The 25,537-nt window shown below is 41.2% G+C and overlaps 2 protein-coding genes across 10 annotated transcripts in view; both read left to right on the forward strand.

Annotated features, from left to right (window-relative positions):
* Positions 1–4,505, forward strand: part of LOC118228803 (GRAM domain-containing protein 2B-like) — a 31,026-nt gene extending 26,521 nt beyond the window's left edge. For all 5 annotated transcript variants that reach the window (XM_035420231.1, XM_035420230.1, XM_035420232.1 and 2 more), the window contains exons 9-13: positions 6–102; positions 312–380; positions 1,399–1,498; positions 1,834–1,941; positions 3,245–4,505. In XM_035420231.1, the coding sequence (XP_035276122.1) occupies positions 6–102; positions 312–380; positions 1,399–1,498; positions 1,834–1,941; positions 3,245–3,260 (390 nt within the window). In that variant the 3' untranslated portion in view covers positions 3,261–4,505. The remainder of the gene's footprint in view (positions 1–5; positions 103–311; positions 381–1,398; positions 1,499–1,833; positions 1,942–3,244) is intronic.
* A 2,181-nt stretch (positions 4,506–6,686) lies between these two features.
* The window catches only part of LOC118228818, a 52,574-nt gene continuing 33,723 nt past the window's right edge, over positions 6,687–25,537 (forward strand). For 3 of the 5 annotated variants that reach the window (XR_004765545.1, XM_035420276.1, XM_035420277.1), the window contains exons 1-29: positions 6,687–6,811; positions 7,211–7,261; positions 7,844–8,001; positions 8,150–8,220; positions 8,959–9,124; positions 9,952–10,089; positions 10,601–10,778; positions 10,876–11,015; positions 11,681–11,784; positions 12,608–12,773; positions 13,683–13,868; positions 14,122–14,274; positions 15,169–15,313; positions 15,587–15,745; positions 15,833–15,951; positions 16,629–16,841; positions 17,001–17,156; positions 18,061–18,245; positions 18,400–18,582; positions 18,784–18,875; positions 19,820–19,989; positions 20,230–20,389; positions 20,480–20,559; positions 20,777–20,957; positions 21,100–21,255; positions 21,430–21,563; positions 23,669–23,827; positions 24,216–24,396; positions 24,816–25,027. Coding sequence is in view for 4 of the 5 variants with exons in the window: in XM_035420276.1 (XP_035276167.1) it covers positions 6,760–6,811; positions 7,211–7,261; positions 7,844–8,001; positions 8,150–8,220; positions 8,959–9,124; positions 9,952–10,089; positions 10,601–10,778; positions 10,876–11,015; positions 11,681–11,784; positions 12,608–12,773; positions 13,683–13,868; positions 14,122–14,274; positions 15,169–15,313; positions 15,587–15,745; positions 15,833–15,951; positions 16,629–16,841; positions 17,001–17,156; positions 18,061–18,245; positions 18,400–18,582; positions 18,784–18,875; positions 19,820–19,989; positions 20,230–20,389; positions 20,480–20,559; positions 20,777–20,957; positions 21,100–21,255; positions 21,430–21,563; positions 23,669–23,827; positions 24,216–24,396; positions 24,816–25,027 (4,248 nt within the window). In the remaining variant the exon portion in view is untranslated. The remainder of the gene's footprint in view (positions 6,812–7,210; positions 7,262–7,843; positions 8,002–8,149; positions 8,221–8,958; positions 9,125–9,951; positions 10,090–10,600; positions 10,779–10,875; positions 11,016–11,680; positions 11,785–12,607; positions 12,774–13,682; positions 13,869–14,121; positions 14,275–15,168; positions 15,314–15,586; positions 15,746–15,832; positions 15,952–16,628; positions 16,842–17,000; positions 17,157–18,060; positions 18,246–18,399; positions 18,583–18,783; positions 18,876–19,819; positions 19,990–20,229; positions 20,390–20,479; positions 20,560–20,776; positions 20,958–21,099; positions 21,256–21,429; positions 21,564–23,668; positions 23,828–24,215; positions 24,397–24,815; positions 25,028–25,537) is intronic. The other 2 variants (XM_035420278.1, XM_035420279.1) reach the window with 2 other exon arrangements.

Below are 25,537 nucleotides of genomic sequence, written 5' to 3' on the forward strand. Positions count from 1 at the left end.
TACAGAACTCAAGTGAGTCAAGTCTGGAGGACACTCCGAATCACCTGGATGACAGAAACCGCAGTGTCCAGTTGAAAGCACCCTTGCCCAAGCTGATCAGAAGTGAGTGTCTCCTTAACGTGGGCCCCGACCCATGGTTTGCTGTGGCCTTGGTGGTGTTCGGTGGGCGGTGAGGCTGGTGAGACGAGACTGAGGTATCAGGTGATGATACTGCAAGTGAATACCGCAGCAGCGATGAATCAGTTGATGCTAGTGAAAGCAATTGCCTCAGTAGCGATGAGATGTATGAGTTTTCTTCATGATACCCACAGCCTCAAGGACTCGTCAGAGCAGCTCAACTTCTACAGAGAATGACGAGAGTTCCAGTGACGAAAACACAGGTATCCCCTGCATTAAATGTGTACAGACACACACACACCATTTAAATGGCTGTAGATATATTGAGGTTAGTGTAGATTAGAAGTCTCTTATCACCAAGTAATTATGGACACATTTTCCCATTTGTTTATTAAACCGTTGATTGAACAGCTTGTATTGGATGTTTGTACTTCTGTTTCTATTGGTTGCTTCAAGACACACACCACGCGCACACATACAATATTTAATGACAGTGTCAACAGCTACCTCTGCGATAATGGTAACATAAACTGGGCTAGACCTTGTTGCACTGTCTGTTGGGCAGCTGTGTAGTCAAGGATTATATTTCTGGCCATGGCACTTTCTGTGCTGTGATCTCATATCTGTCTGTAACCCAGTCAGAATAAAGTGGAAAAATACATAAGGACAGAGTGCCTCTCGTTTTATTTTAAAAAGTCACAAAAATGGAGCATCACGTAGTTCTGGCAGGCCACGAGAGTCAAGCGCTCCGGCTGAATCAGCTGATGGCTCAGCTGAGTGATGTTCGCCTATCACAGTACATTCACTAACGGGACGGTCTACTTAAACAGCCTCCCTCTACTCATTAGGCTGCTCCTCCTGCATGCAAGCGCTGCACGTTGCTTCGTAAATCCCCTCCACCACCCCAGCTCCATCCCCATGCGTCAAGAATTTGCATTTCTCCATTCCTATGTGTTAAGAATTTGTACTGCTCCATCCCTATGTGTTAAGAAATTGCATTGCTCCATCCCTATGTGTTAAGAACTTGCTTTGCTGCTGGATCTGTTCTGTATGTACCCCTCTAGGGGGGTTTGGCTGCTGGCCTTCCGGCCTTATCCACGTGGGCTGCGTGGTTGGCGGGAGAGCTCCAGAACAGAGCCATACCGCCAAACATAACTGTATTGCCTTTATTGTCAATAAAGTTCTACTTTGATGACAGTGGTCCTGACAGAAACAAACAAAGTTTCTTTCAAGAGCACAACAGTCCTGTATGAACTGTTGTGCTCTTGTTCTTTTTTACAGAGCCGTCTTGGATTTGGTCCGTAACAGAGAAGGTCAAGTCCCTCCTCATACTGAGAGAGTCCAATAACTTCAACCTCCTCCTCTGCATCTACTTACTTCTGTGAGTCCCATTCCCTCACTTTCACATGCTTTACAGTATACTGTGACGCCGTTGCATCTGATTCTAGTTCCACCCGCTTTAGCTCGCACGCACGGTCACAGTGGTCAAAAAGTAGCTACGTGAGATATATTAAAATGATTGGCACATTGTTGGCATTTCTCAGATAATCACGTGCCACTTGTAATCATCACAATCATTTCTAGATCGCATCAGTCCGGTGATTTGGAATGGGGTGTTTCTGAGCCCGTGAGCCCCCTGCTCTGGTGGCCGTGTGACAGTGTGATGCATGCTCTCCTGTGAGGGGGGTCTGAGTGCTCATTTGCTGTTCCGCGCAGGGTGCTGCTTCTCGTGCTGACGTCGGGGTACATCGGCCTGCGCATCATGGCTCTGGAGGAGCAGCTGAGCTCCATGGGGGCGCTGCCCGAGTTCTCTCTGCAGAGCGGGTAAGTCCCTGAATTCCCCCTAACCTACCCCCATCCCCTTTAATGTATCCTTCTCCTTCCATATAAGGTTTCACACATTATATGCAGTAGAGGTCCAGAGACTGTATCTCAGAGCTCAACACAGTTTACAGTAGAGGTCCAGAGGCTATATTTCAGGGCTCAACATGCTGTTTACAGTAGATGTCCAGAGACTGTATTTCAGGGTTCCACATACTGTATACAATAGAGGTCATGAGACTGTATTTCAAGGTTCCACACACTGTATACAGTAGAGGTCTAGAGACTGTATTTCAGGGCTCCACACACTGTGTACAGTAGAGGTCATGAGACTGTATTTCAGGGTTCCACACACTGTATACAGTAGAGGTCCAGAGGCTGTATTTCAGGGCTCCACACACTCTACGGAGGTATCCTAATGTGCCAGTAGACCACCTATACCTGGAAACCAAATTAAATCCCCTCATTAGAAACCTGGGTCAGAAGACAAGGCAGTAAATCCAAATCTGAAAAAAAGTATCAACAACTATATTTGCTCATAATTATTCCACTTCCTGGATTGTAAAGCATTTGAACATTGAGGTGAATGTATAATTATTTTTCTGTTTCATTTGTCATGATCCATACCTTCCCATTCCTTACTTTCCATTCCATATTTCCTGCATACTTTTTCAATACTTTTCCATATTACTTATTTTCTGCATTTTATTAACAAATCTTGGGGTTGATGAGCATCTCCTAAGTTCTGTTCCACCCAAGCTTTTTCTTTTGTAAACATTTGACATGACAAAAGTATGTTGCTCTACATACCATCAATTTTCATATTTTAATATATAATTAAATAAACAAAACAATCAAAGCAGAAGGAATTTTTTAATGAGACAGTCAAACAGTGAGCCTTGGCAAAGGGCATTCCTCTTAGCTTAAATTCTACAAAAGGAATGCTGTAAGACTTTCTGAGGTATTTAAGTCTGCACCTCCGGGAGAAAATGGACTCCACCGTATCATATCATCTGATTGTTTGCTTGAAATCACTCCGCTATCATCTCTCATATAGCCCTCCCATTCTGGGTGGAGCTAACCTCCTCCTTCCAGGGATATCATAATGTCGTTTGACTCCCGTTTTGTTTAATATGTAGTAGAACCAGGGCTTCAAAATCAGTTTTTTTTTTTTGTAATAAAAGCTGAAGATTTTTTGAAAGTGGGGATAATAGGCATTTCTGTGAAAGTGGATTTTTGTGCACTTGTGTGGTGGAGGGCGTGTTCTGAGGGTACAGTGACCTGATCGTTCCTTCCTTTTTCTCAGGTACAAAGACACATAGCCTTTTGGACAAGGAAAATGAAGAAAGACGATTGCTTGACTCATTCAGTGGACAATACTGGAGACCTTTTTTGTCATCATTTAAAATATAAGTGATGCCCCAGTACCTATTTGCAAAATTCCACCTCCTCTGTAAATGGTTTTTTAAAAGGCGGGGGTAGGACCACTGAGAGTATAGCCAGACACCAGTGGTGTTTTTTTAGGAGTCGCATGGCTCCCTTGGGCAAGTGGAGCAGTGTGGTTATTTCCCTTGTGAAACCAAAGACAGCAGGCCTGTCTGCGGCTAAGTCCTCACTTTGGGGACCGTTCAGTTTTACACGTTCGATGAGCATGTTGTACTTTTGTATTTTTTTTTTACATACTTTGTTATGTATTCTTCTGAAAGCAAAAGAGATAGAGTGTAACCTTTGTTATGTCAGAAGGAGCAGAATGTACTTTTTTTGGAATAAACTACTTTAAGTACTGTGTCACAGAAAAACAAATAGTCTGGTTACTTGTGTGCATTTGGAGTATCACAAAAACCATGCTTAATTTTATGTGGCCCTTCTACATTTCTACAAGTGACCTTTTAAAGTCTTGTAGATCAGGAATGTTGTCTGTCTCAGTTTTACATCTTGGCTGAAAGCTTAATATATGAATATAAACTGAGAGAAAGGCTTTACTTTGTTCTTTAATAACAAATCTGTTCAAATTCCAATAATAATAAGAATATGACTTTTACATTTACAAAAGACTCCACATTGCAGTAAGTACTCTATCAGACATATAAGTTAATGTCACATAGAATATGTGACATTATATGTTGTCATATTTGCAACATATACCAGGCATTACAAAAATGTACAAAAATATGAATGTGTGTTTTTTTTTGTTTTTTTTAAAGAATTTGAGACCTGATTCTGAATCCTGAGACCTGGCATAAAAAAAGATGAAAGTTAAAATATTAATTTCATTTTTGACATAATCCAAGTATCTTGGATGATAAAAACATGTTGCATTAAAAATATTATCAAACCATTATTTAATTATTTTTTTTTACTGAATGTTCATTGTGTAGGTTTCAGCACAGTATAACATTTGGTTATTGTGATTAAGACCAGATACCTATGCTCCCTACAGGGGACTAAAATTAATTGCCAAGGTTTAGGATATAAAAAATGTTTTTCATGTAGAATACTGTCATATTTTACCATGTATTGCATTTTCATTCATTCCTGTTCTTCAATAAAGACCGTTTTTTAAAGTATGTCTGCTGACATAATTGTTACGAATTCTTTCTGTGATGTTGCCAATAGCTGTATTAGCTAGGACTAATCAGCCAAATGGTTTGTCCTATATATAGTGCTTTTGGGAATAACCTACAAAATTGGGATTGCAGTATAGCAGTGGTTCTTAACTCTGCTCCTGGACATCTACTGTCGTGTAAGTTTTAATTTGGCTCACATAATTCTACTAATCAGCAGCTCAACAAGATCTCTAGCTGTTGATTGAGGTGTGCATTGTTTGGGTTGGAGTGAAACATCTACAGGAAAACCTGCTGAATGTTTACAAAGTGCAACAACTGTAGCATTCATTAATAACCACCATTACACAGTATTAAGAAATAACACGACACACGATAATCCCCTCCCCCTGGTTATCAGTGCCATCAGTACATCGGCTCTCATCACTATTAAGTCTGATCACCTTAACCACCATATGTTAGGCCTTAAAAATGGCTTTAACTGTTGCACACTTACACAATTAAACGATTAAGCAAAGCATTGATTAGTAGACAGTCTTTTTTTTTCATGGTCTCTCATGTTATTAGACAGAAAATACCTGAAGCTTCCACAGTTCAAAGGACAAATCCTATTGTTTATGATGGTCTTTGTTTAATTCACAATCAGGACAGTAATACAAAATGATAAATATCAACAATTAGTAATAGCTCGTGCAGGTCCTTCAAAAAAGAGGCCCTTTGAAGCACTGCATGTCTCCATGTTTATTTAACAGAAAATGCGTAATGGAAACTGCTCATATAGTATACAATTGATACATACATTTACACCATTTTCAATAGTATATATGGTTCTTGACAAAAAAAAAAAAGCAATATGACAGTAGTTATTTTTTCCATTTGAATACTGGTGTAAATGTATGACTCAGCGCTAAAAACAATTGCAATTGCAAAATACCCACCAGGCAGGTTTTCCTTTACTTGCAGACTGATGATCATGAAATGATAATATGAGTGCAGAGGATGTTTAAATGTAGTTGGTGTGTGATGTGTTGCAGGTTAATCATTTTAGTCATGCCTAAATATATGTTTTGATAAGTAATTTTTCATTTCTCCATATTTTTATGATGCTGACGGGGGGGAAAAATCTAATTTCATAATGCCTGTTTCCCATAAGGCAAGTTGCACAAAATTATTAATCAATGTTCGATTTTTATAAATCTGCATTTATAAATATTAAGCATTCCTGCCTCTCACAGTGACTACTCTGTTCTATTTTCCTATATTTATACTCTGAGACTTCCAGTGTGGCATGAAAAACCTACATTTATTAAACATACAGTAGGAATAAAATATTAGCAGGGTATCAATAAACTATGATTGAAAGGTGTGTTGTATTGTGCTGGAAATGATCCCAGAAGTGATTCAAGTGCTCAAAGGCTGTAATGAGTAATAACGCTCATTGAAATACTGTAATTGATAACTAAATAATTACTGACTTGCATTAGAAAGCGTAGAACTACAGTATGAGCTACGAACCATTGACACTCTGAATTAGAGGAGGTTTCGTTCTGAAGATAGCAGTTAAGTCAGATCACAGTTATGACTCTTGTAGATATATCTGGATATCTTTTTAGCAGTTTGTGTAAGAGCATAGAGATGTAATTTTAATAACGCTAGATGTTAAATGTCAAATATTCTATGATATCAGTATACCAAAGCATGATTAATAGTTAATAGTACTATCTTCAATTGACCAATATAGTCTTTTTTAAGAGCAGTAACAGAAAAGTGTACTTATGACTGGAAATCAGCAATTAAAAATACATCTGTAATCTGTAATCTCAAATCCCCAGGAAATATGTTGATGTTGGCATGACATTTCCTCATGACCCCTGTGGGAATGAGGCTGTGTCTCTAAATCTGTTAAAAGAAAGGCAAAAGATCAGCATTAGTTTAAGATACCCCTACACATGTCCGAATCAACATACTTGCCTACTATTAAGAATTAAAGTTGTATGCAACTTGCAAACTCAGTAGTAGGCAAGTGTGCTGATTTGGACAAGCCCCAGCTTTCAAAGAGCAACAGATTTGTCATGTGACCTGGGAGAAATGCTAAGTGTAGCAGATGATTCTGATTGGCTAACATGACTCCTGCTGTGTTTGGGTCAGTGTGGCCAACAGGCCGGTCTATTCCCAGCTCATACTGTCAGATGCTGCTTATTTGTCTGACTGCTCATGTTGAAACCAAGGGCCGCTGCTTCCAGACTCCTGAATAGCCATGCCATTGGACATGTGTCGCATCCTCGTTTTCATGGTTGCCATTATCATCAGTAAGTGATTAACATTCTTGTTTGCTCTGAATTCTTCCAAGCTAAAGATTTCACAATTAATTGCATAAATTTATGTCAGTGAGAAATCAAGGCAAAGTAGTTATATAATGATTTTCTTATTTGTGAATATTGATTTTTTTGTTACAAATATTAGCTACAAACAAATTAAGTGAAAAGAAGGTCATACGTCTAATCTAATAAGTAATTATGCCTCACATTAATAAGGCAATTCTGCTTACACTATGTTTTGACTCTTGTAAGGACTTTTCAAAATGATGTGCTCTAGTGTCAAATACATATCGCACACCCTGTTAGATTAACTATAGGACTGCGCTCTCTGCCCATTGAGTTGTTTCTGCATTACCATCAGTTAGCTTACAATGGATATTGTTTTGACAGGTGAGTGTAAACCAAAGCAAACAGATCGGCCTTGCACTGCAGCATGCAATGGTAAGAGAACAGTTAAAACTCAATTTCAAACTAGATAGACCCTTTTAATCTACAGTCTGTTTTCTTGAAGCACTGTGTTGGAAAAATGTTAACTAAAAACATTTAACTAAATATTAGCCCAACAGAACATTTCTAGATTCAAAGATACATCTGCATGTGTGTTCAATAGTGATGTAGTTAAAGCATAATTGACAAGAGGCCAAAAATAACTTCCATATTGATACAGCTTGACTGTATGCATATTATTCAAGGACAATTAAGTTTTTATCCTGATAGTGAATCCACAGCAGGGACACATGTTTTATACTCATTTGCTTGTGCTATTGGGCACTCTGCACATACCCACACAAGGTGAATGTGCTCACAGTACTTTGTCAGACCTGCACATTCTGCATCTGTATTAATACTATATTCTATTTAGGTTGTAAAACAGTCATAACATTAACTTATTACATTACTTTGGTGGAAAAATATGACAAATGGCAAAAAGTTGGCCAAAATGTTGCTTAGCTAACTATAACCATGCATGTAATCACACACTACCATCTGAAATTAACATGCAATATTTCCTACTTCCAACAGCTATAGATGTGCGCTACCCGAGTGGCATGAGGTACACCTACAGGTACAGCACCATAGTAACCAGCTCACTTCAGAGTTCAGCCTCAGACAGCAGTGGACTGGCTCTTGACTGTCTGATTGACATTGACGTCCTTTCCGGGTGCCTGCTGATGATGAAGGTCTGCCACCATAGAAACTTCTGGATTTAACCATTCAATTGCGTTTGAACTGATCCCTAAGACCTGCATTTTATGGTCTTACTAAGGTCTTACTGAGGTATGTCTTTGCACTTGTCTCATTTTCATGGTGCTTGTTTGTTTTCTGTAGCTGAGGAATTCACAGATCAAGAAGGTGTCTCCGCAGAGGGAAAATTCAGTGCAACGCTTGAAGAATTTTAGGTAAAGCTGATATCATCCTCTGATTATTTGGAGGATTTATCAAACAAAACTTTTTTAAAAATTTTATTTTAATGGTGCTCTCAACTGCTTAATTTTGTGGTGAACAGTTTTTGTTTTTGCATGAAAGTATGGTGTAGTGCTTAATAAGTTAGGCTTGTATCCAGCAGTGTGTGTAAAAATCAAACATGTAATAGAAGACACTTGCCCCAAATGTCTTCAGTATCCAGGCGTTCAAAGAGAGATATGTAAAATTTGACCTGTGTAGCTCACCCTGGATAATACAAATAAAGAATGTAAAGTCTGACTAATGGAAAGCATATGCAAGGCATATTAGGTGAGTCAAAGAAGTCCTAACCCCTGGAGTGTTTATTATTCAACACTTTATTTACTTGGGACAAGATTTCAGCTTGGGTTCAAATTACATTCATTCAAGCCCTTTGCAAACAGTCATTGTTATGTTATCCATGAATTTGCTTGGGTGAAAACACAGCTTTTGCCGACCCTGAAGATGCAGCTGTCATGAGAACAGTATGAACCTGCGAGAATGAGTGGCCTGTGGTGTTGCTAGGAGGCGGAGTGGCCTGTGGGGCTACTGGGAGGCAGAGTGGCCTGTGGGGGGTGCTCGGAGGTGGAGCTGTTAGGCGCAGTGGCCTGTGGGGCTTCTGGGATGCAAAGCTGCGATGTATAGCAACCTGTGGAACTGCTGGGAGCAGATCCATCTGTTGTTTGTATTTCCAGGGAGGCCCTGGAGAGGAATGCCCTGCTGTTCTCTATGCGGCAGGGGAAGGTGCTGGAAGTCTGCCCCAGGGCAGGGGAGGCTGCGTGGACGCTCAACATCAAGAGGGCCATACTGAGCGTGCTCCAGACCTCTCACACTGGGGAGACACAGGAAATGGTGGAAGAGGTGAGAGCACAGGTCATATAGCCATCGGCCTCACAAGATGCACTCTGTGGTGTAAGAGATCCAGATCTGCAATCCATCTGCAGTACCATGAAAAAGTATTTTGCCCCTTCTTGATTTCCTCCATAGCGATGTGAAAGACTGATATAGAATTATAGCAAGCATTTGGTTGCAGCTATTGTTGCTAAAGGTGGTACAACCAGTTTTGTAAGGGGTATCAATTATTTTTTCACATGGGTGATATGGGTGTTTGATTGCGTTTCTCATTAAATAAATGAAATAATACTTTTAAAAAATGTGTTTTGTGTTAACTCAGGTTCCCTTTGTCTAATATTACATTTTGTCAAAAGATCTGAAACCATTCAGTGTGACAAATATGAAATAATAGAGGAATTCAGAAAGGGATCAAATACCTTGAGATATGACCCTGGAGATCTGGAACAGAACCCTATTATTATTTCCAAGTAATTTTCCAACATACTCATCATAAGCATGTAGGGTGTTTCTAAACTACATGTGAGAATGTCAGGCAATTAGCAGGGCGTTGTACATTAAGCATATATAAGTCCTTCTTGCAACAGCCACTGGCTCTGTGTGTGTGTGTGTGTGTAGGTGTGTGTGTGTGTGTGTGAACAAAATGTTTTGTCCTTGGATTTATTATCAAATTCTATATGGATCTTTATAAAAAAAAATCTTTTTACTTTTATTTCAATGACATGCGTTTTAAAGGACAAGTCAGAGAGCAGAATATTGGACATTTTAAGGCAGCTTTAAGCCTGGTCAGCGAGAGATTTGGACTGTTACCTAAATGCCTCTCTTTTTTTGTGCAGACAGACATTCATGGAACCTGCTGGAGCACCTATGAACGGAGGGGCCCACTGCTAGTAAAAACACGAAACCTTCAGCAGTGTTACCAGGACAGGCTGGCTGATTTCTGGGTGCACTCTGTCCCTCTCACTGACACCACGGTGAGCTCTAGCGCCCTCTTTGCGTGGGAAGGCCTGTGACTAGACTGTGTCCGTCTTCGCAAAGTAATAACACGCTGGGTGATGTTACAGCACAGGGGGTCAGTTTTGATGCAAATCCTTGGATGGGATCAGCATTTTGTTGCAGTCTTGGATAACACAGTTATCCTAAATTTGGTATAGAAATCATGACCAGGGAGAGGGTGAAGAATTTTTAAAAATGGAAGATACCAATAAGATCTGGAATGCTTCAGGCAACTTAGCTTTATGAACACTGAATCTCCATTGCAAACAAATGAGAAAAAATATATCTATGTAAATATGGGACAAAGAGTAAATACTGTATCTAGGTATAATTATACTGTAGTACATGTATAATTGTTTTCCCATTTTCTATAAAGTTTGTGGCATTTTGATCATTGATATTGGCATTGTAAGCAGAGCATCTCATGAGCAGTCAGGTCGAGTGTACGTACTGGAATGTTCTAGATCTATTCCTACATTCCAAGAGCAGGCCTTGGAGTCCAGGGTGAAGTGCTTTCAGTGCCATAGAGACCAGGCCATGGAAGAGGTCAACTGTACGGAGACAGTCAGTCTAGCCACACTGTCTGGCCCATCAGGTGGGCCACACACTGAGACTGTGACCACTCTCACCCTTCTGAGGGCCCAGGAGGGGGTGCCAGTGAGTCCAGGTGGGTACTACAGTGCTAAAATACAACCACAAATACAAAGAAGGAGGTCCAGTGTGCTGCAGTGGTCTGAGGTTAAGTCTCACTTTTCCTTCTCCAGATGCAGTAGGCCCTGTGTATTCCAGCAATTTGAGGTTCAAGCAACCCCCTGGAGTCCCAGGTCAGGGCAGTAAACAGACACCAGCTGAGTCCTCTGACACAGTGAGAAAGCTCTGTGCCTTAAAAGGGGACCATCAGAAGGTAAGGGAAGCATAATGAGGTCATTTCCTGTACATCTGAGCAGAGTCTATGACCCTGATCTGAGTGCACCACTGACGAAAACACAAAAATAAAATGAAAAAATAAGACAAATTAAACTCATATAGCAGCCTGGATTAAGATCCTGATAAAATCTAAATTTATCTTTATGATAATATATCATTGTATGCCAAAAACTGCCAGGTTAATCAGGCTGCCAGATAAATGACAGGTAAACTGAATATGATGTAAGGAAAGTCATTTTTAATTAATGCACTGGTGATAAAAGTAAAGTAAAAGTGAATTAAGCAAATGTGAAATATTGGAGGTTTTATCCCACTCCCAACCGCAAGGGCTACTTGAAACACAAAGCCTCATGTGACTCAAAGTGCCATTCTGTAGCTATATGTAATGGTCATTACACATTTGATGTAGACAAGCCATTATTCTATGGTGTTTTAGGAAGTTTGTTTGTAACCCAAACTGATCCTTCTTTAGCATTTCTCTAATAATTGCGCAAGCCCTTTTCCATTTTATTTTCCGTTTTTTTTGCACTTTGTTTGCATTCCAATGAGTTTAAATTCATTGGCTGCTGGTTGAGATTGTGATGGTGTTGGGGGGGTTTATTTGCACGTCCCTGATCCTGGGCTTCATTCACCCCCTTCCAGCAGGCAGCCCTGTTCCTACGCCTGGTGTTCCAGCTGAGGGCGCTGTCCAGGGACCAGCTGCAGGAACTGTGGCTGGAGGCATCCTTCAAGTGCCGTGATGATTGGTCAGTCTCCTCTGCAGCATCAAAACGTTTGCCTTTCCAATGTTCACATGACTGCTAGAAAAAAAATCACAAAACAGCAGGAGCCACAGGTCACTCAATTAGCCTAGAATAAAATATAAAAACTTAAAATATGGCATATAACATAACAACACTATCATAATGGCTAATTTTGATTAAGCAACACAAAAAAAAGAGAATTACACAAACAAGTTAGGGTACAACATATTGAATCGAGAGGGATTAAATAAATATGAATCGATTGCATTTATTTAAGTGTAATGTAATGTAATGTAATTTAAGGCTTTTCACTATGCCATTGCTCTACACAGCAAAGGGGGAAGCTGACCTCAACCATGCGTAGCTCTCACCATTTTGAGACAGGATGCGTATCACACATTATCTTCAGTGGAGAGGAAGGAAATGATTGTGCCACTTAATCTGGGGGATGATTAGGTGGCCAGCTTGAGAAAGATTGGGATAACCCCTACATTGTGCAATAAGGGACTGTTAATGGCTACAGAGATTTAGGACCTTGGCATAACATCTCATCTGAAAGACAGCATCCTCTATAGCACATTACCCCTACCACCGCACTGGAGCATTGGGGTTTGTTTGAGGCAGAGGGGAGACCTTAAAAAAAGCTTCATATGTAGTCTTTCCAATCACTTTCCATTGGCAAATGTGATTCATTGTCTAGGATTCAAATGAAATTTGTCCTTAATTTTGGACCTACATATAAATGACAGTGTTTGGTACGATTTGCTCTATTTGAATTTATTTGTCAATGTAAGCTGCTGAATCCTGGCCATTGCCTTGGTTGCAGGCAGCCTCTACTGGACGCCCTGCCAGCGTGTGGCTCCGAGGCGTGCATCTCCATCATGACGGACCTCATTCTGGGCGGCGAGGTGGAAGAAGAACGGGTGTCCTCCTTCCTCTCCTCCTTTGCGTTTATTCCCCACCCCACCCCCGCCATGATTCGTTCCATCAGTGTGAGTACAACCTGGCCACATGGTACAGCACTGTGGAGCAACCTAAACCTGAATCCATCAAGGGAACTTTTGGGAACCCCAGGTCAATCAGTTACATATACTGTATATATGTCCGTTATTTAACCAGTGTAGTCTCATTGAGATTTTAAAAAGAGGGTAACACACATGTTACAGCAAGTAAACCTCTTCTGCGTGAATCACTGATGTGCAGTTATTTCAGTAAATCAGATTGTCTGATTGTGCCCCCAAGCCTCCTATCTTCTGAATTTTGATTAATTTTTAAATCTACATTGAACCTTTAAAAATAATGCAAAAGGCTGAAATTATAATGTTTTGCATGAAATATGTCTGAGTCCATAGTTTGAAAATGTTAAGCTTTGACTAAGGAACAAAAAACTGAATGTTTACAATATCTGCAATCTCACAGGAAACAAAACATCCAATATTAAGTTTTTATACTTAAATATCCCCACTGAGGCTGTTTTTAGCAGCATCTCAACCAATAAGAGCAAAGAGACTGACCTACAGTTATGTGTCCTAGCTTAACAAGGAGATTGGCCTACAGTTATCTGTCCTAGCGTAGTAAGGAGACTAGCCTGAGGTTCTCTGTCATAGCTTAGCAAAGAGCCTGGCCCACAGTTATGTGTTCTAGCTTTGCAAAGAGACTGGTCTACTCTTCTCTGTCCTAGCGTAGTAAGAAGACTAACATACTGTTTTCTGTCCTAGCGTAGTAAGAAGGCTAACCTACAGTTCTCTGTCCTAGCTTAACAAAGAGACTCGCCCACAGTTCTCTGTCCTAGCATAGTAAGGAGACTCTGGCCAACTAACAGTTCTCTATCATAGCTTTACAGAGCGACTGGCTGACAGTTCTTAGTTTGAGGGCTGACTCATGGACATTGTATCCCCCAGGCTTTACTGAAGTCTCCAGAGGTTGGATCTGGCACCCTTCTGGCTGTGTCTGCAATGGTCCACTCCCTCTGCCAGAGGGCACGGTCTCCATGCAGCCTCTTCCCTGAGGTTCAGCAGCTCATGGATATGCTGAGGGAGATGCTGGGAAAAGACTGCAAGGATGGGAGAACCTCACAGCTAGCTGAGGTACAGATTAGTGTGCTCTCTCGCTCATTTTAATGGAGATGATGACAGAGAACATGATGAGATTATTGAAAATACAAATAATGGAGTCAATTGAGGAAGACGTAGATGAGATGGCGATGAAAATAACAACCATGGCAATGACAGTGTAAACATTGACACTGAGAAATACTGTTTTATGATGGTAATGATGACAATATTGTCAATGGTGATGATTTTGATTGTAATGATGATGGTGGATTCTCTGTGCGTGCAGAAGCTCAGAGTGTTGAAGGCAGTGGGGAATGCAGGCCTTGCAGCTTCTTCTTTCACCTCTGTGCTGAGCGCTTGTGCTCAGAATGTTTCCAGCCCCCTGGAGCTGAGGCTTGCTGCTATCCATGCTTTCAGACGCATCCCCTGCAGTGCTAATGTAAGTATCATCTCAAACTGGTCATGCCTGAAGTTAAGGGCTTTCTTATAGTAAGAAACAGCTTCAGGTTTAGTAAAAGAGTCTTTATTTGTTTGATGAATTACATTGCTGCATATCAATATGGACTTACATATCCATTTAATTCCACAAGTATAAGTACAAGTGCCATAAAAAACATTTGCCCATACTGATTTCCTCTATTACTGCATATTTGTCACACTGAATGGTTTCAGATCTTCAGACAAAATGTAATATTAGGTCTATAGAGTCAAAAGTGATACTTCTTTGATGGCACAGGTCCCATTATGTCTGGCATTTCACAGTAAGAACATCATAACAATAGTCAAACATGGTGGTGGTAGTGTGAGAGTGTGGAGATGCTTTGCTGCTTGGTCCATTTTCTATTACTGAAGGAATCATAGCATCATTCTAATCTGTGCCAGAAAATTCTTAAGGAGAATGTCTGGTCTTCTGTCTGTGAGCTGAAGCTGAAGTGTAATTGTGTTATGCAGCAAGCCAATGATCCGAAACACAAAAGCCAGTCCACATCTGAATAGCTGAATATAAACAAAATTCAAGTTTTGAAGTAGTGCAGTCAAATTTATGACATCAAATTTCAGATGCTGTTGCAGGACCTGAAATGAGCAGATATTGTCAAAAACTTGCCAATTTGTTTGAATTAAAGCAGTTCTGCAAAGAAGAGTTTGCAAAAATTCCTCCACAGCGATATGCAAGATGGATATAAAATTCTAGGAAGTGTTTGGTTATTTCTCCTAAAGGAGGTGCAACTGCTTTAAAGGGGGCAATTACTTTTTCACATGGGTTATATGGGTGTTTGATAACTTTTTTCTTTAAATAAATGAAACAAGTGTGACAAACCTTTTTTCTATCCAGAGAAAGGCTCTGGTCCAGTTGTACTGCTCAGCTCAGGAAGACGTAGAGGTCAGGATCGCTGCATACCAGCAGCTGATGCGCTGCCCAGACCCACAGGTGCTGCGGAGAGTGAGGACTACTCTGAGAAATGAGACATCAAGCCAAGGTGAGAGGCAAGAGGTGGATGTGGGGTGAAACCAGGGAGCACTGAGCCAACAGTAAGGTTTCCTGAAATCAATCAAAATAGTAGTACTGCGATTTAGTTGTGAGGAAATTTTTCCTTGTTTGTCAGTTTTGGTGTTCATTTCTTTTTGTTGTTGTTGTTTACAGTCCATAACAACTTGTTTATTGTAGGAATATTAAGCAGTAAATCCAAACAGTGTACTCTCAGAATTTTCAGTGCATTTGTAGATGTATGTGGGCATGAATCTCTTCACAGTGGGCGCCTTTGTCTGGAGTCACCTGACTCAGATTCAGAAGACCGAGGACCCTCTGAAGCAGGCCCTAATGGAGTCGCTGCCTGATGACATCATCAGCAAAGACTTTGAGGCAGAATCTTGGAAATATTCCTCTTACATCGATGCCACTATGGACACAGGTGTGCTGGAAATGAAAGAGAATAATGCTTGATGTTGTAATGCTATGTAATGACTGTGTTGTGCATTATGATCTGTCTATGTGACAGGGTTTGGAGGTGTTAATGTGGAGGGGGCCCTGGTCTTCTCACCCAGCTCCCTTTTTCCACGCTCTGCCATGGCCAACCTCACCCTCCACATTCTGGGAAGAGCCTTCAACCTGCTAGAGGTGGGTAGGATGAAGAGAGTGAGGGAGCAATAGACATAATTACAAAAAATGCAATCAACGCCTTTGGCAATGATTTCACAATTCATAATGGTAGTGTACAGTGAAATGAATTTGTACTGTACTGTAAAACATGACCAAACACTGTGGAACTAAAATAGTATTCATAATGACCTTTTGAAAAGATTAATAGACTATAGCCAAAACAATGTTGCAGAGAGAACACAGAAAGTATTTATAGCAATATACTGAGTGCCTTTTGCACTGAATCAGTTATGTGTCGAAGCACACAAGCAACAGAATAGAAAGTAATAATGCCATGCAAACATATATTCTCATTGATTCAATAATAAAGTCCCTTTTGATATTCAAGTGGAAAGAGAGCGCTCCTGATCTGGGGTCATAAAAAGGATAAATTTCACTTGTTATTGTAAAATTTTATCAATTAAACACTTAATCACTTCCTAAATGAATTATTTGGCATATAAACACATCGCAGAAAATTAAAGCATATGTTGTTTGAGAACTGATCTAGACAGCTGTGGAATATCCCTATTGTCTATTGTATGGGCATTGCTGTTGCCATTTTCTGAATTTTCTCTAACGAAAAATAAAAAATGGTGATAGATATGTTTCTTTCACTTTTAAATGCAGTGCATTTGCTATGTTCTTCATCTCAGATTAACGTCCGAGCAGAAAACATGGAGCCTCTTATGAAACAAGTGTTTGGTCGCCAAGCACCGCCATCTGAAGAGGAGGCTGGCCGTCCAGAAGCGCCTGAGAGGAAAAGGAGGAGTGGAGAAGCAGGGAAAGAAGCCAACGATTTCCCAGACAGGAAGGAGAAGGCCTGTCGCAGTAACGGCTCGACTCGCCTCGGACAGGCCAAGGCTAAGGTAAAGGCACTGGCCCCTGGAAAAGTGACTCAGTGTCACATGAAAGACTAAATGACTCTTACATTACTGCCATGTGGATATTGTGTTAGCGCTGAATGGAATATATGGCGGGTGAAGGCGGTTTCGTAAAGCGCTTGCACTCACTGCTGCGCGGTTCAGTTTGCAGGGCGACGGTCAGGTGACACCAGGCCACGGTGTGGGCTGAGCGTGAAGGTGTTTGGCGACGAGCTGGCCTTTGTTACCTGCGATGACGTCAGTGCGCAGATGAGGCAGCTGTCGCTCAGCCTGGCTGGAGTAGCAGTCAGACTGCTGAAGGTGAGACTGTTAGCGGTGATACCTCAGTGAAACCTTAGTATTTCTTTCTTTCTATTCCTGCTGGTATGAGATCAAAATTTACCACAGCATTCATATTATTTATTCATTTTATTCATCATCAGCAACAAGGACAGGAGCAGAGGTATGAAGCGGCAGGAGTAAATAGGCACTGAGGCACAGAGCTAAAATAAAACCATTATTACAAAATCCTGTCTAATGATTTTCCTCAAGAGCAGACCATAATCACACAATCAAAATCATAATTGTGAATTTTTCCTGACCGTGTGACCTGGGAAACATTTAACCTACAGCATATTCATGCAGATCCCCAGGCACTGCATGCAAACACACATAAATAGTTTGACATTTCAGTTAAGTGTAGCCTAGATGAATTGCGTGTGAAACAGGCACCTGCCTCCCGGGGCTCTAGCTTCCCACTGCTAGAGCCCCTGAGCTCATGCAGGCATCGACTGAAAACAAAGAGTTTGCTCAGTGGCAGGCTGCTGGTAACTCTTCCTGTATCTCAAGTGAATGGAGTAACCACCGAAATTGCAAGAGCCATGTCCACAATTTGTGCTCCAAAAGTACTGGTACAGGGTTAGTGTTTCTATATTTTTGCATAAGATTGGGCACCCATAAATGATTGCCAACTGAATGATTAATTGTGATGAATAAGGTTCTGCAATAAGTTGACTGCTGAAGACATGGATTCATCAATCTCTTGGTATCAAAGGACAGAATGACAGGTTAAAAGAAGTCAGGAAGAAACTCATGGTCCTGTTCATAAGAGCAACATTAACGTGCATAAAACAACCATACAACCCTGTATATTGGACATACGTATTGGCTGGTGATGATTTGAATTAACCTTAACACCTGAGTTCAAACTCTTCTCTGTCTGCAGGGTCAGGAGTTGCAGCTCAACCGCAGAGCAGTGCTAGTTACGGAAGAGCTGGTCCTGCCCTCTCTTTCCGGCCTGCCTGTCAAGCTGGCCCTCAATGTATCTTCCTCTCTCAGCCTGCGAGTGAAAGGAAGTGCCAACCTTGTAAGCTGGTCCCACTTCTCAGTCTCTGGCTACATCAAACCAAGGTACGTTGCCTGTCACTGACAGGCTGTGGAAGGTGTCATTTTGGTCAACGCCTGAGTGATGGTGACACCTGACACCTTTGGCAACACCTGAGTGATGCTGACACCTGACACCTTTGGTCAACACCTGAGTGATGCTTATTTGTCACCCTTTCAGTGCGTATGTGGGGGTGTGGACCCGTATGGGGGTGGAGGGGCCCTATGGCCAGGCGGGGGTGGAGTGGGCCATGGGGCTCCGAACCTCCACGAGCCTGGATGGCGCCATTCAGCTGCAGAAAGGGCAGGACCTGAGAGTGACCCTGAATACTCCCGAAGACATCATGGACATCATTCATTTCAGGTCAGGTCAAAAATGAAGCCTTCCCTCAAGATGTCATAACCAGCAAGCCTGCCAAAATGTGGTCAGCTAAGAAAAGGAGTTATTTTTGTCTGTTCTACTGTCACCAGGCTTGTTCCAAACTGATGCTCCTCAATGTATCATTTAGTACTGTGTCACCATCCAGTGATTATTAACATGAAAGCCTTGCGCTCTAATACCCAGCTCTAGAACCTACAGCGTGAATGCAGCAGTCAGAGAGGAACTGACAGGTTTTCGAGATCGTGTGGACAAGACTATTTGCACACCTCAAGATTGTGAGTGTCCCCCTTGGTTTCAATTATAAGCTTCAACAGTGAATTGTAAAGTGGGGCCAGATATCAGGGTGTATACTAGTAACAAATATACTGTTTTACAGTGCAGTTAGGTGTATTCAGAATTGTTTTTTAAATTTATTTCTAGGTCTCCAAACTGTTATTACACATTTTTAAAGGATATCTACATGGAGTTTTATATTACATAAAGAAGAAGTGCATATCAATAAAACAAGGAAAATATGACCAAATTACATAGATCAAAGCAAACTCTGTCCCTGAGTATATTGTTTTTAATTTGTCAGTTCTTTAGATATTTTACCTTCTTCAATCAAGAACAGATATGTTGTTGATCATGTAGGGTAGGGCTGTATGACATGGGCAAAATGTGCGATGTACAATTAACATGTCAGATGATTCTTATTTATTCCAATAGCCTTTCCTTTATCCACTCAGCACCAGTACAAACCAAAACAATGAAGCAAAAAAATAAATAAATAAATAAATAAATATAAAAAAATAAAAAATAGTATCAGTGACAAAGTTTTTTGGTGTTCCCTCTTGCTGTCCAATCGCACTGCATGACAAAGTATGACTGCGTCCACGACATCACAAAATTCTAGAGGTTTGTGACACTGAGACAAAGTGTGACACTTTTTTTAGTTGAAAATATGTCATTTGTATCACACTACATTTTTTACAAAAAAGCTTTGCGTGAATTATAAATTAGGCTTTACCGATTGCATTGTGGAGAAAAAAAAAGATTTGATTGTGGAGTGAGGTTGACAGGGTCAACATGACTTGTTCTAATATTCATAATTCTGACAGCACAGCCCTTTGCAGTGAAAGATACATAGTGCAGCCCTAATGCAGTGTATGGCTGTTAATGTGTCTTTCTCCTTTGAGTGCTTTGGCCTGATTTAATCTTGAATCTGTTTTTCTGACAGGGTCCAAGCTTGTGGGATGGCAGCTGTGCTCCCAGGCTTCCTACCCCTTGTCCGGGTTGGGTGTGGCACTGCCGCCAGCAGGCCCAGCCGTCCTGTCCCTAAGGCTGCTGAAGCTGGACAGAGGCCTTCACCAGTACCTTCTGGAGGCAGCTTATTCCCTCCAGTCCCAGGTACACCCCATTATCTCTGCGGTCCTTCAAATCAACGACAAGGAAATATGTCTGCCCAGATACCACTGGTACTATTTTCTCGAATGAAATACCACCTACTTTGAAACCATGATGTTTCAGTTCATCGCGGTTGCTTTACGCAGTGGTGCATATCGATCTCAAGAGAAAGGACCTTAAAAAAGGGAACTTGCTCCCTTTGGACTTTTGTGTGTACTCATTGGATGTTCATATATGTTTCAGCGGGGCACCTGGGTCCCCCTTGAGGCCTCCCTGCACCTCTTCCTGGGCACCCCACATTCTACTGTTCCAAGAGATGTCGCCCTGGACCTGAGTTTCAGCTCTGTCACCCCTAAGCTGACTCTGAAAATGACTCATCCACTAAAAAGCTTACACATTCAAGGTTGGCTAAAATTCCACAGTCTGACCATATTAAGGCTTCAGTTCATTGATTTCATTCATACAACAAGTGTTAATGTGTCACTTTTCCCAGGGCAAGCTGATCAATTTAGAGGTATGCACAGTGGGAAGTTGGAGCTCCTGGTTGATAATCTTCATCATTATTATATGAAGGTAAAATATCAACTTAAAAAATAGGTTCTGAGACATTGAAAATATATTTTTGGAGTTTGAAAATTATTATTATTTTTTTTTTTTTTCATTTTCGAAGCAGAACACTTATAAGTTGTTTTCCATGTAAGTTTGAACATGATCATATGTTATCCTTATGTGAATCTCATAGGATCTGAACCTCCATGTTTATTTCCCATGGCATTCTTTGTCATGTTAGGGACTGATGGACATGCAGATCCTTCCCACAGAGCAGAGGCTCCTGTCCCACCTGGAGGCTAAAATAACAGCTGAAGGCCATCCCATAATCCTCTCTGCCAACATTACCCGTGGGATGGGTAGAAAGATCAGTGTGTCTGCCAAGCTGAAAAATCTGTTCAGGGAGACCGCTTCATTCTCTGGTATACAGTTGTGATAGTATTGGTTGAATCTCCTGTTGTTTACATCACCATTGTTTTCTCAGTCTGACTAGCTCAATACTAATACAGGTCTAAAAATTGGGGATTACCCTGAGGGGTGCTTGTTGTGGTTGGATGTCGACAGTGCTGCTGGATCGCAGGGTAGAGGAGGGGCACAGGCAGTACACCACGGAGGCAGAGCTCCTCCTGCCCGGCGTGCTGGGGGGCCAAATCATCGGGCTGCTGCAGCAAAGGGGCCCACTCTGGAGCACCGCCATGAGGCTCAGATACGGACTGCAAGGTAAGGCTGAAGTGATGTCACAATGCCAAGTGTTAGGGCCAAAGAGGGAGCTGCAGGCCGAGATGTCTACATGGAACCCAGCATGGAGGCTCATGTGAATATAGGCATACTCATTGAGATCTGTTTAGTGAGAAGCAGTGATCATAGAGCTCTAATCCCTGTGTCGTATAACAGGAGATGCTCAGAACCAGCGGCAGGAGTGCCACATGACACAGAACCTGAAGAACGAAAGGGACTCCAGACAAATCTATCGCCTGTGGGCCAAGCATGAGCTCTACTGTTCCCACATCACCTCTTTAAATCACAAGGTAAGTCCAGGGACTTCTTAAGAAGGTAGAATGTCTTAGAATTATTTGAAACTTGAAATCTGAAGCTTGTGGTTTAGTTTAGGCCAGCCCACATCACACCACACCTCTCACCTACTTCACTCACTGTGGGCCTTCCTATACTATACGACTAAGATAAAGCATCCAAGTACAGCATGCATCTCTTCCATCCACATAGTTTCTGAAATGGCCCTGTAAATATGATTAGTATTGATCACTAATGGTCAAAACGTGAAAGTAAACATGGTCTGGTTTTTCATATCAGTTACATCTTTTTCAGAAGCACTTAGGCACTGCTAAAAACAGTAAGGTTAATTTATTCTTTTCACAGAGATGCCCTCATACAATAAGGAAAACAACGTATAGTTCTGTAGTTCAATCAATCAATCAATCAATTTTTATTTGTATAGCGCTTTTAACAAAGGAGCTTTGTCACAATGCAGCTTTACAGAGAACCGGCCCCCAAAGAGTAAGCCTAGGGCAACAGTGGCAAGGAAAAACTCCCTGACTGATAACTGGAAGAAACCTTGACCAGAACCGGACTCAGAGGGGGAACCCACCTGCCGTGGGCAGGCACCTGTTTGTTATGGAAAATCAACAGTGGCAGGAGGTGGGGGTGCCCAGCTGGTCTAGCTGGTGTAGGGCTGGAGCTCCGGGCCAGGGAGGGGGTGCTCAGCAAACTTGGGCTAGAGCTCCGGGCTGAGGAAGATGAGAAAAAAAAAAAAAAAAATTGTTAGGGGGTTCAGATGGTAGATTAGCAAGCAGAGCAGAAGAGACAGAGGTGCCTGCATGCAATAAGGAAAACCCTGGCAGAATAAGGCTATGGCAGCATAGCTAAGGGAAACAGAGACAGGGGCCAACGCAGCCATGAGGGTAGGCTTGAGACAGTCATCACCAGACCATGACCGGTTCAGCTTAACAAAGCACTACCAATGATGATCCAGTGACAGCACTAACTGCTCAGTCCACCAGAGACTCTATAGTTATGCCCGCCACCCACTCCTGCCCCTCAAATATAGGAGAGACTAAAAAGATATGTTTTGAGCCTAGCTTTAAATAAGGTGATAGTTCCCCCAAAGTATGAATGCTTTTTGCATGTAATTTTTCCCAGCATAATAGTAGGGTTATACCAAATAAAAACATACATTTTCCTATATGGATAATCCTTGATTATTTTCAAGTTTGCATTGAAAACCATACCTCCTTAGAAAGGTGTAATTGAGGTATCATGCATGTTAGTTCCTCTTATTCTTTTTATAATAGAACATCAAATGATCACTTCTCCTCATGGTCCTCTGTCCTCAGGTATTTGGCCAGTTTAGACATTTCAAATGGCAAATAATGTATTAATTCATATGCCCTAGTTCTCTGTCTTCAGCATTCAGCATACATTTTCTTGGGCCCAGCCCTTCCCATCAAAATATTTATTAGTATTGCACTATATGACTATTGATTGTGGGATGCAGAATGAAAGCATCATTGAGATATAATGACGCACATTTTTTCAGAAGAAAAGCAATGATGCAAGGGAACAGTGATTAAAGTTTATTTTATTTTATTTACCCTCCTCAGATACTATATTTCAGAACCCAGAATTGAACTCATTGACAGAAACAAGATTAAGTTTTTTCAGTAACATGTTCCATGACCCCAGAGGATAAGTGGAAGCAATTCTTCCAGTTTCATTATGATAGTGGGGGATTTTAAAAACATGCTTTCAAATGAAATAAGAACAAGGCTTGCTCCAAAAGAAACCCAGTTTCACTTTCCATTTCATAGCTCAGCAGCTTACATTAATATTAAAAGACAATACAGCCAAAGGCCAAGATATGTATCAGAAGATATTCTCTCATTTAAAAAATCGATCTTTATAGGATCGGAAAGAATTGTCTCAGTTTAATGGGGGTGGTGCGTAGTCTTTGGAAATACTCTTCAGTGAGCCAGCTTCTATTCAGGGTCAATCAATTCACCTGTTACATATATTTCACAACCTTTAACTTTCATGCTTTGATTGCTTGAAACACAAATAAAGAGCCTTGCTGCTGAATTAGCAGGTTGAGTCTTGGACCCACTCTTATCACATGTAGGTCCATCTGAGACACGAGGAAGGTCCAGGTCACATACAGTCTGCTCTGGACCTCAGCTACGGAAAACACTGGGATGAGATCAACAACAAGCGCCGTGTTCTTCTCAGCCAGGCCTTTAAGAACCAGTCCAGACACGCTCTCACCAGCTACCTGCTGGAGGTACTGTTCTCTCCACCCTGTACAGCACCATGTTCATTTACACCAGCTACCTGCTGGAGGTACTGTTCTTGCCACCCTGTACAGCACCATGCTCATTGAAAATGAAAAGAAGAGTGTCAACAAATATTGCCCATATTCATTAACCTGAAAATATTGGTAGGTTGTGGTTAGTTTTAGAAAACTGTTGTCATTGGCTACAAGTTTTAACCACCATTTTAAATCCTACCTTCTATTTTCTTTATTATCCTCTTCATATCATATACATCTAATTGTCCTGACTGAAGGATGGCTGAAGTATGGAGTTTATTTTGAGGGGGGTCATGGGACTGATTGAATGGGAACGAGAGAATTATAATCTTCTTCCCAATACTGCATTCCACCACGTCAGTTCAGCCTGCAGGTGCTAGAGAAACACATGAACTACAAGACCCAGCTTCTCCACTCCCATCTGCGTCAGAGGGGGGCAGAAAGCAGCACCCACTTGAAGGTCAACTACAATGACCAGATGCCTCTGGTAGCTGGCCTGCACTGGAAGGATTCCTCAAAGGCTCTAGTGCAGAAATGGGAAGGTAACTATGAGCTTACACCCTTACCTTTCAAGAACATTTTCAACACCTCTCAGTTAAATTTCGCAGACTAATTTTGATACATTGATTTCAATGCATTGCAGAAAAGGCATTCAGGTCAGAGAACCAACCCAGTTATCAATTTCTAGCTCGTTTATCTTTCAATAACCAACCAACTGAACAGCCTGTATATTATCTGTGGCCTTTAAACATGCATAAATTACCCTTGCAAAAAAGGCCACTAAAAGTGTATAGAAAATCCACTGAATAATAAAACAGTCTGGTCTATCCTGTATTGTAATCTCATGTGATAGCAGCGAGCAACTCTATGCTTAGGCAATATCATTTAAAGAAAGTTTATGCAGTAAGCAGTGATGTTCTCTCTCACAATATGAGTAACTGATCTCTGTGGTGATCATTAGGCTCCTTTAACATGGACACACCCTGGCTCTATGTCTACACTGCCCACAAACTCAGCCAGCCCCAGCGCCGTGCCTTCCATTTTAAATCAGAGATCACCACCCGCAAGTTGGTCAACCTACGCAACTTAGCGGTGGAGGGCTTCTACAGGGAGAAGAGCAAGGAGAGGGAAGGGCTTCTACACCTCTACACCCCTGCAGGCACCTACTTGAAGGTTTGGGGCTCACTGAAACAACATTGTGTCAGTCAACCTAATTTTGGTATAGGGCAAACTAAGGATTTCTCAATGTTCTGATTGTGTATAGCATTAGTAATACAGTAATTTGCTGTATTGTAAAGACCTGAAGACATTTTGGATAACACTGGGAGATTTGTGGCAAAAAGTTCATTAATTCCATAAGGAAATTGACATTTCTTTTTCTTTATCTAAAACATACATTTTGAAGAAAATCATAACTGTATAATAGTATTGCTTCTGTTTGCAGTTTTAATCCTTGTCATAATTTGTTATTGGCCACATCTCAAATAACATGGCAATCGCTTTCATTTTTACTCTGGATATATTAGACCTGTCAGTCATTCACCATCACTTTTGTGGAAAGGGATGTAGAGCCAACTATTACTGAATGATGCTCAATGGCTAAATCAGGATTTTTAAAAAGCAATTATCCAGTAAAGCTAACCAGTTAAGAGGGCAGATCACAGTCATTGTTTCAGAGAATGG

Source organism: Anguilla anguilla, chromosome 6 (genome assembly GCF_013347855.1).
Source record: "Anguilla anguilla isolate fAngAng1 chromosome 6, fAngAng1.pri, whole genome shotgun sequence".
In the NCBI taxonomy this organism is placed as follows: Eukaryota; Metazoa; Chordata; class Actinopteri; order Anguilliformes; family Anguillidae; genus Anguilla; species Anguilla anguilla.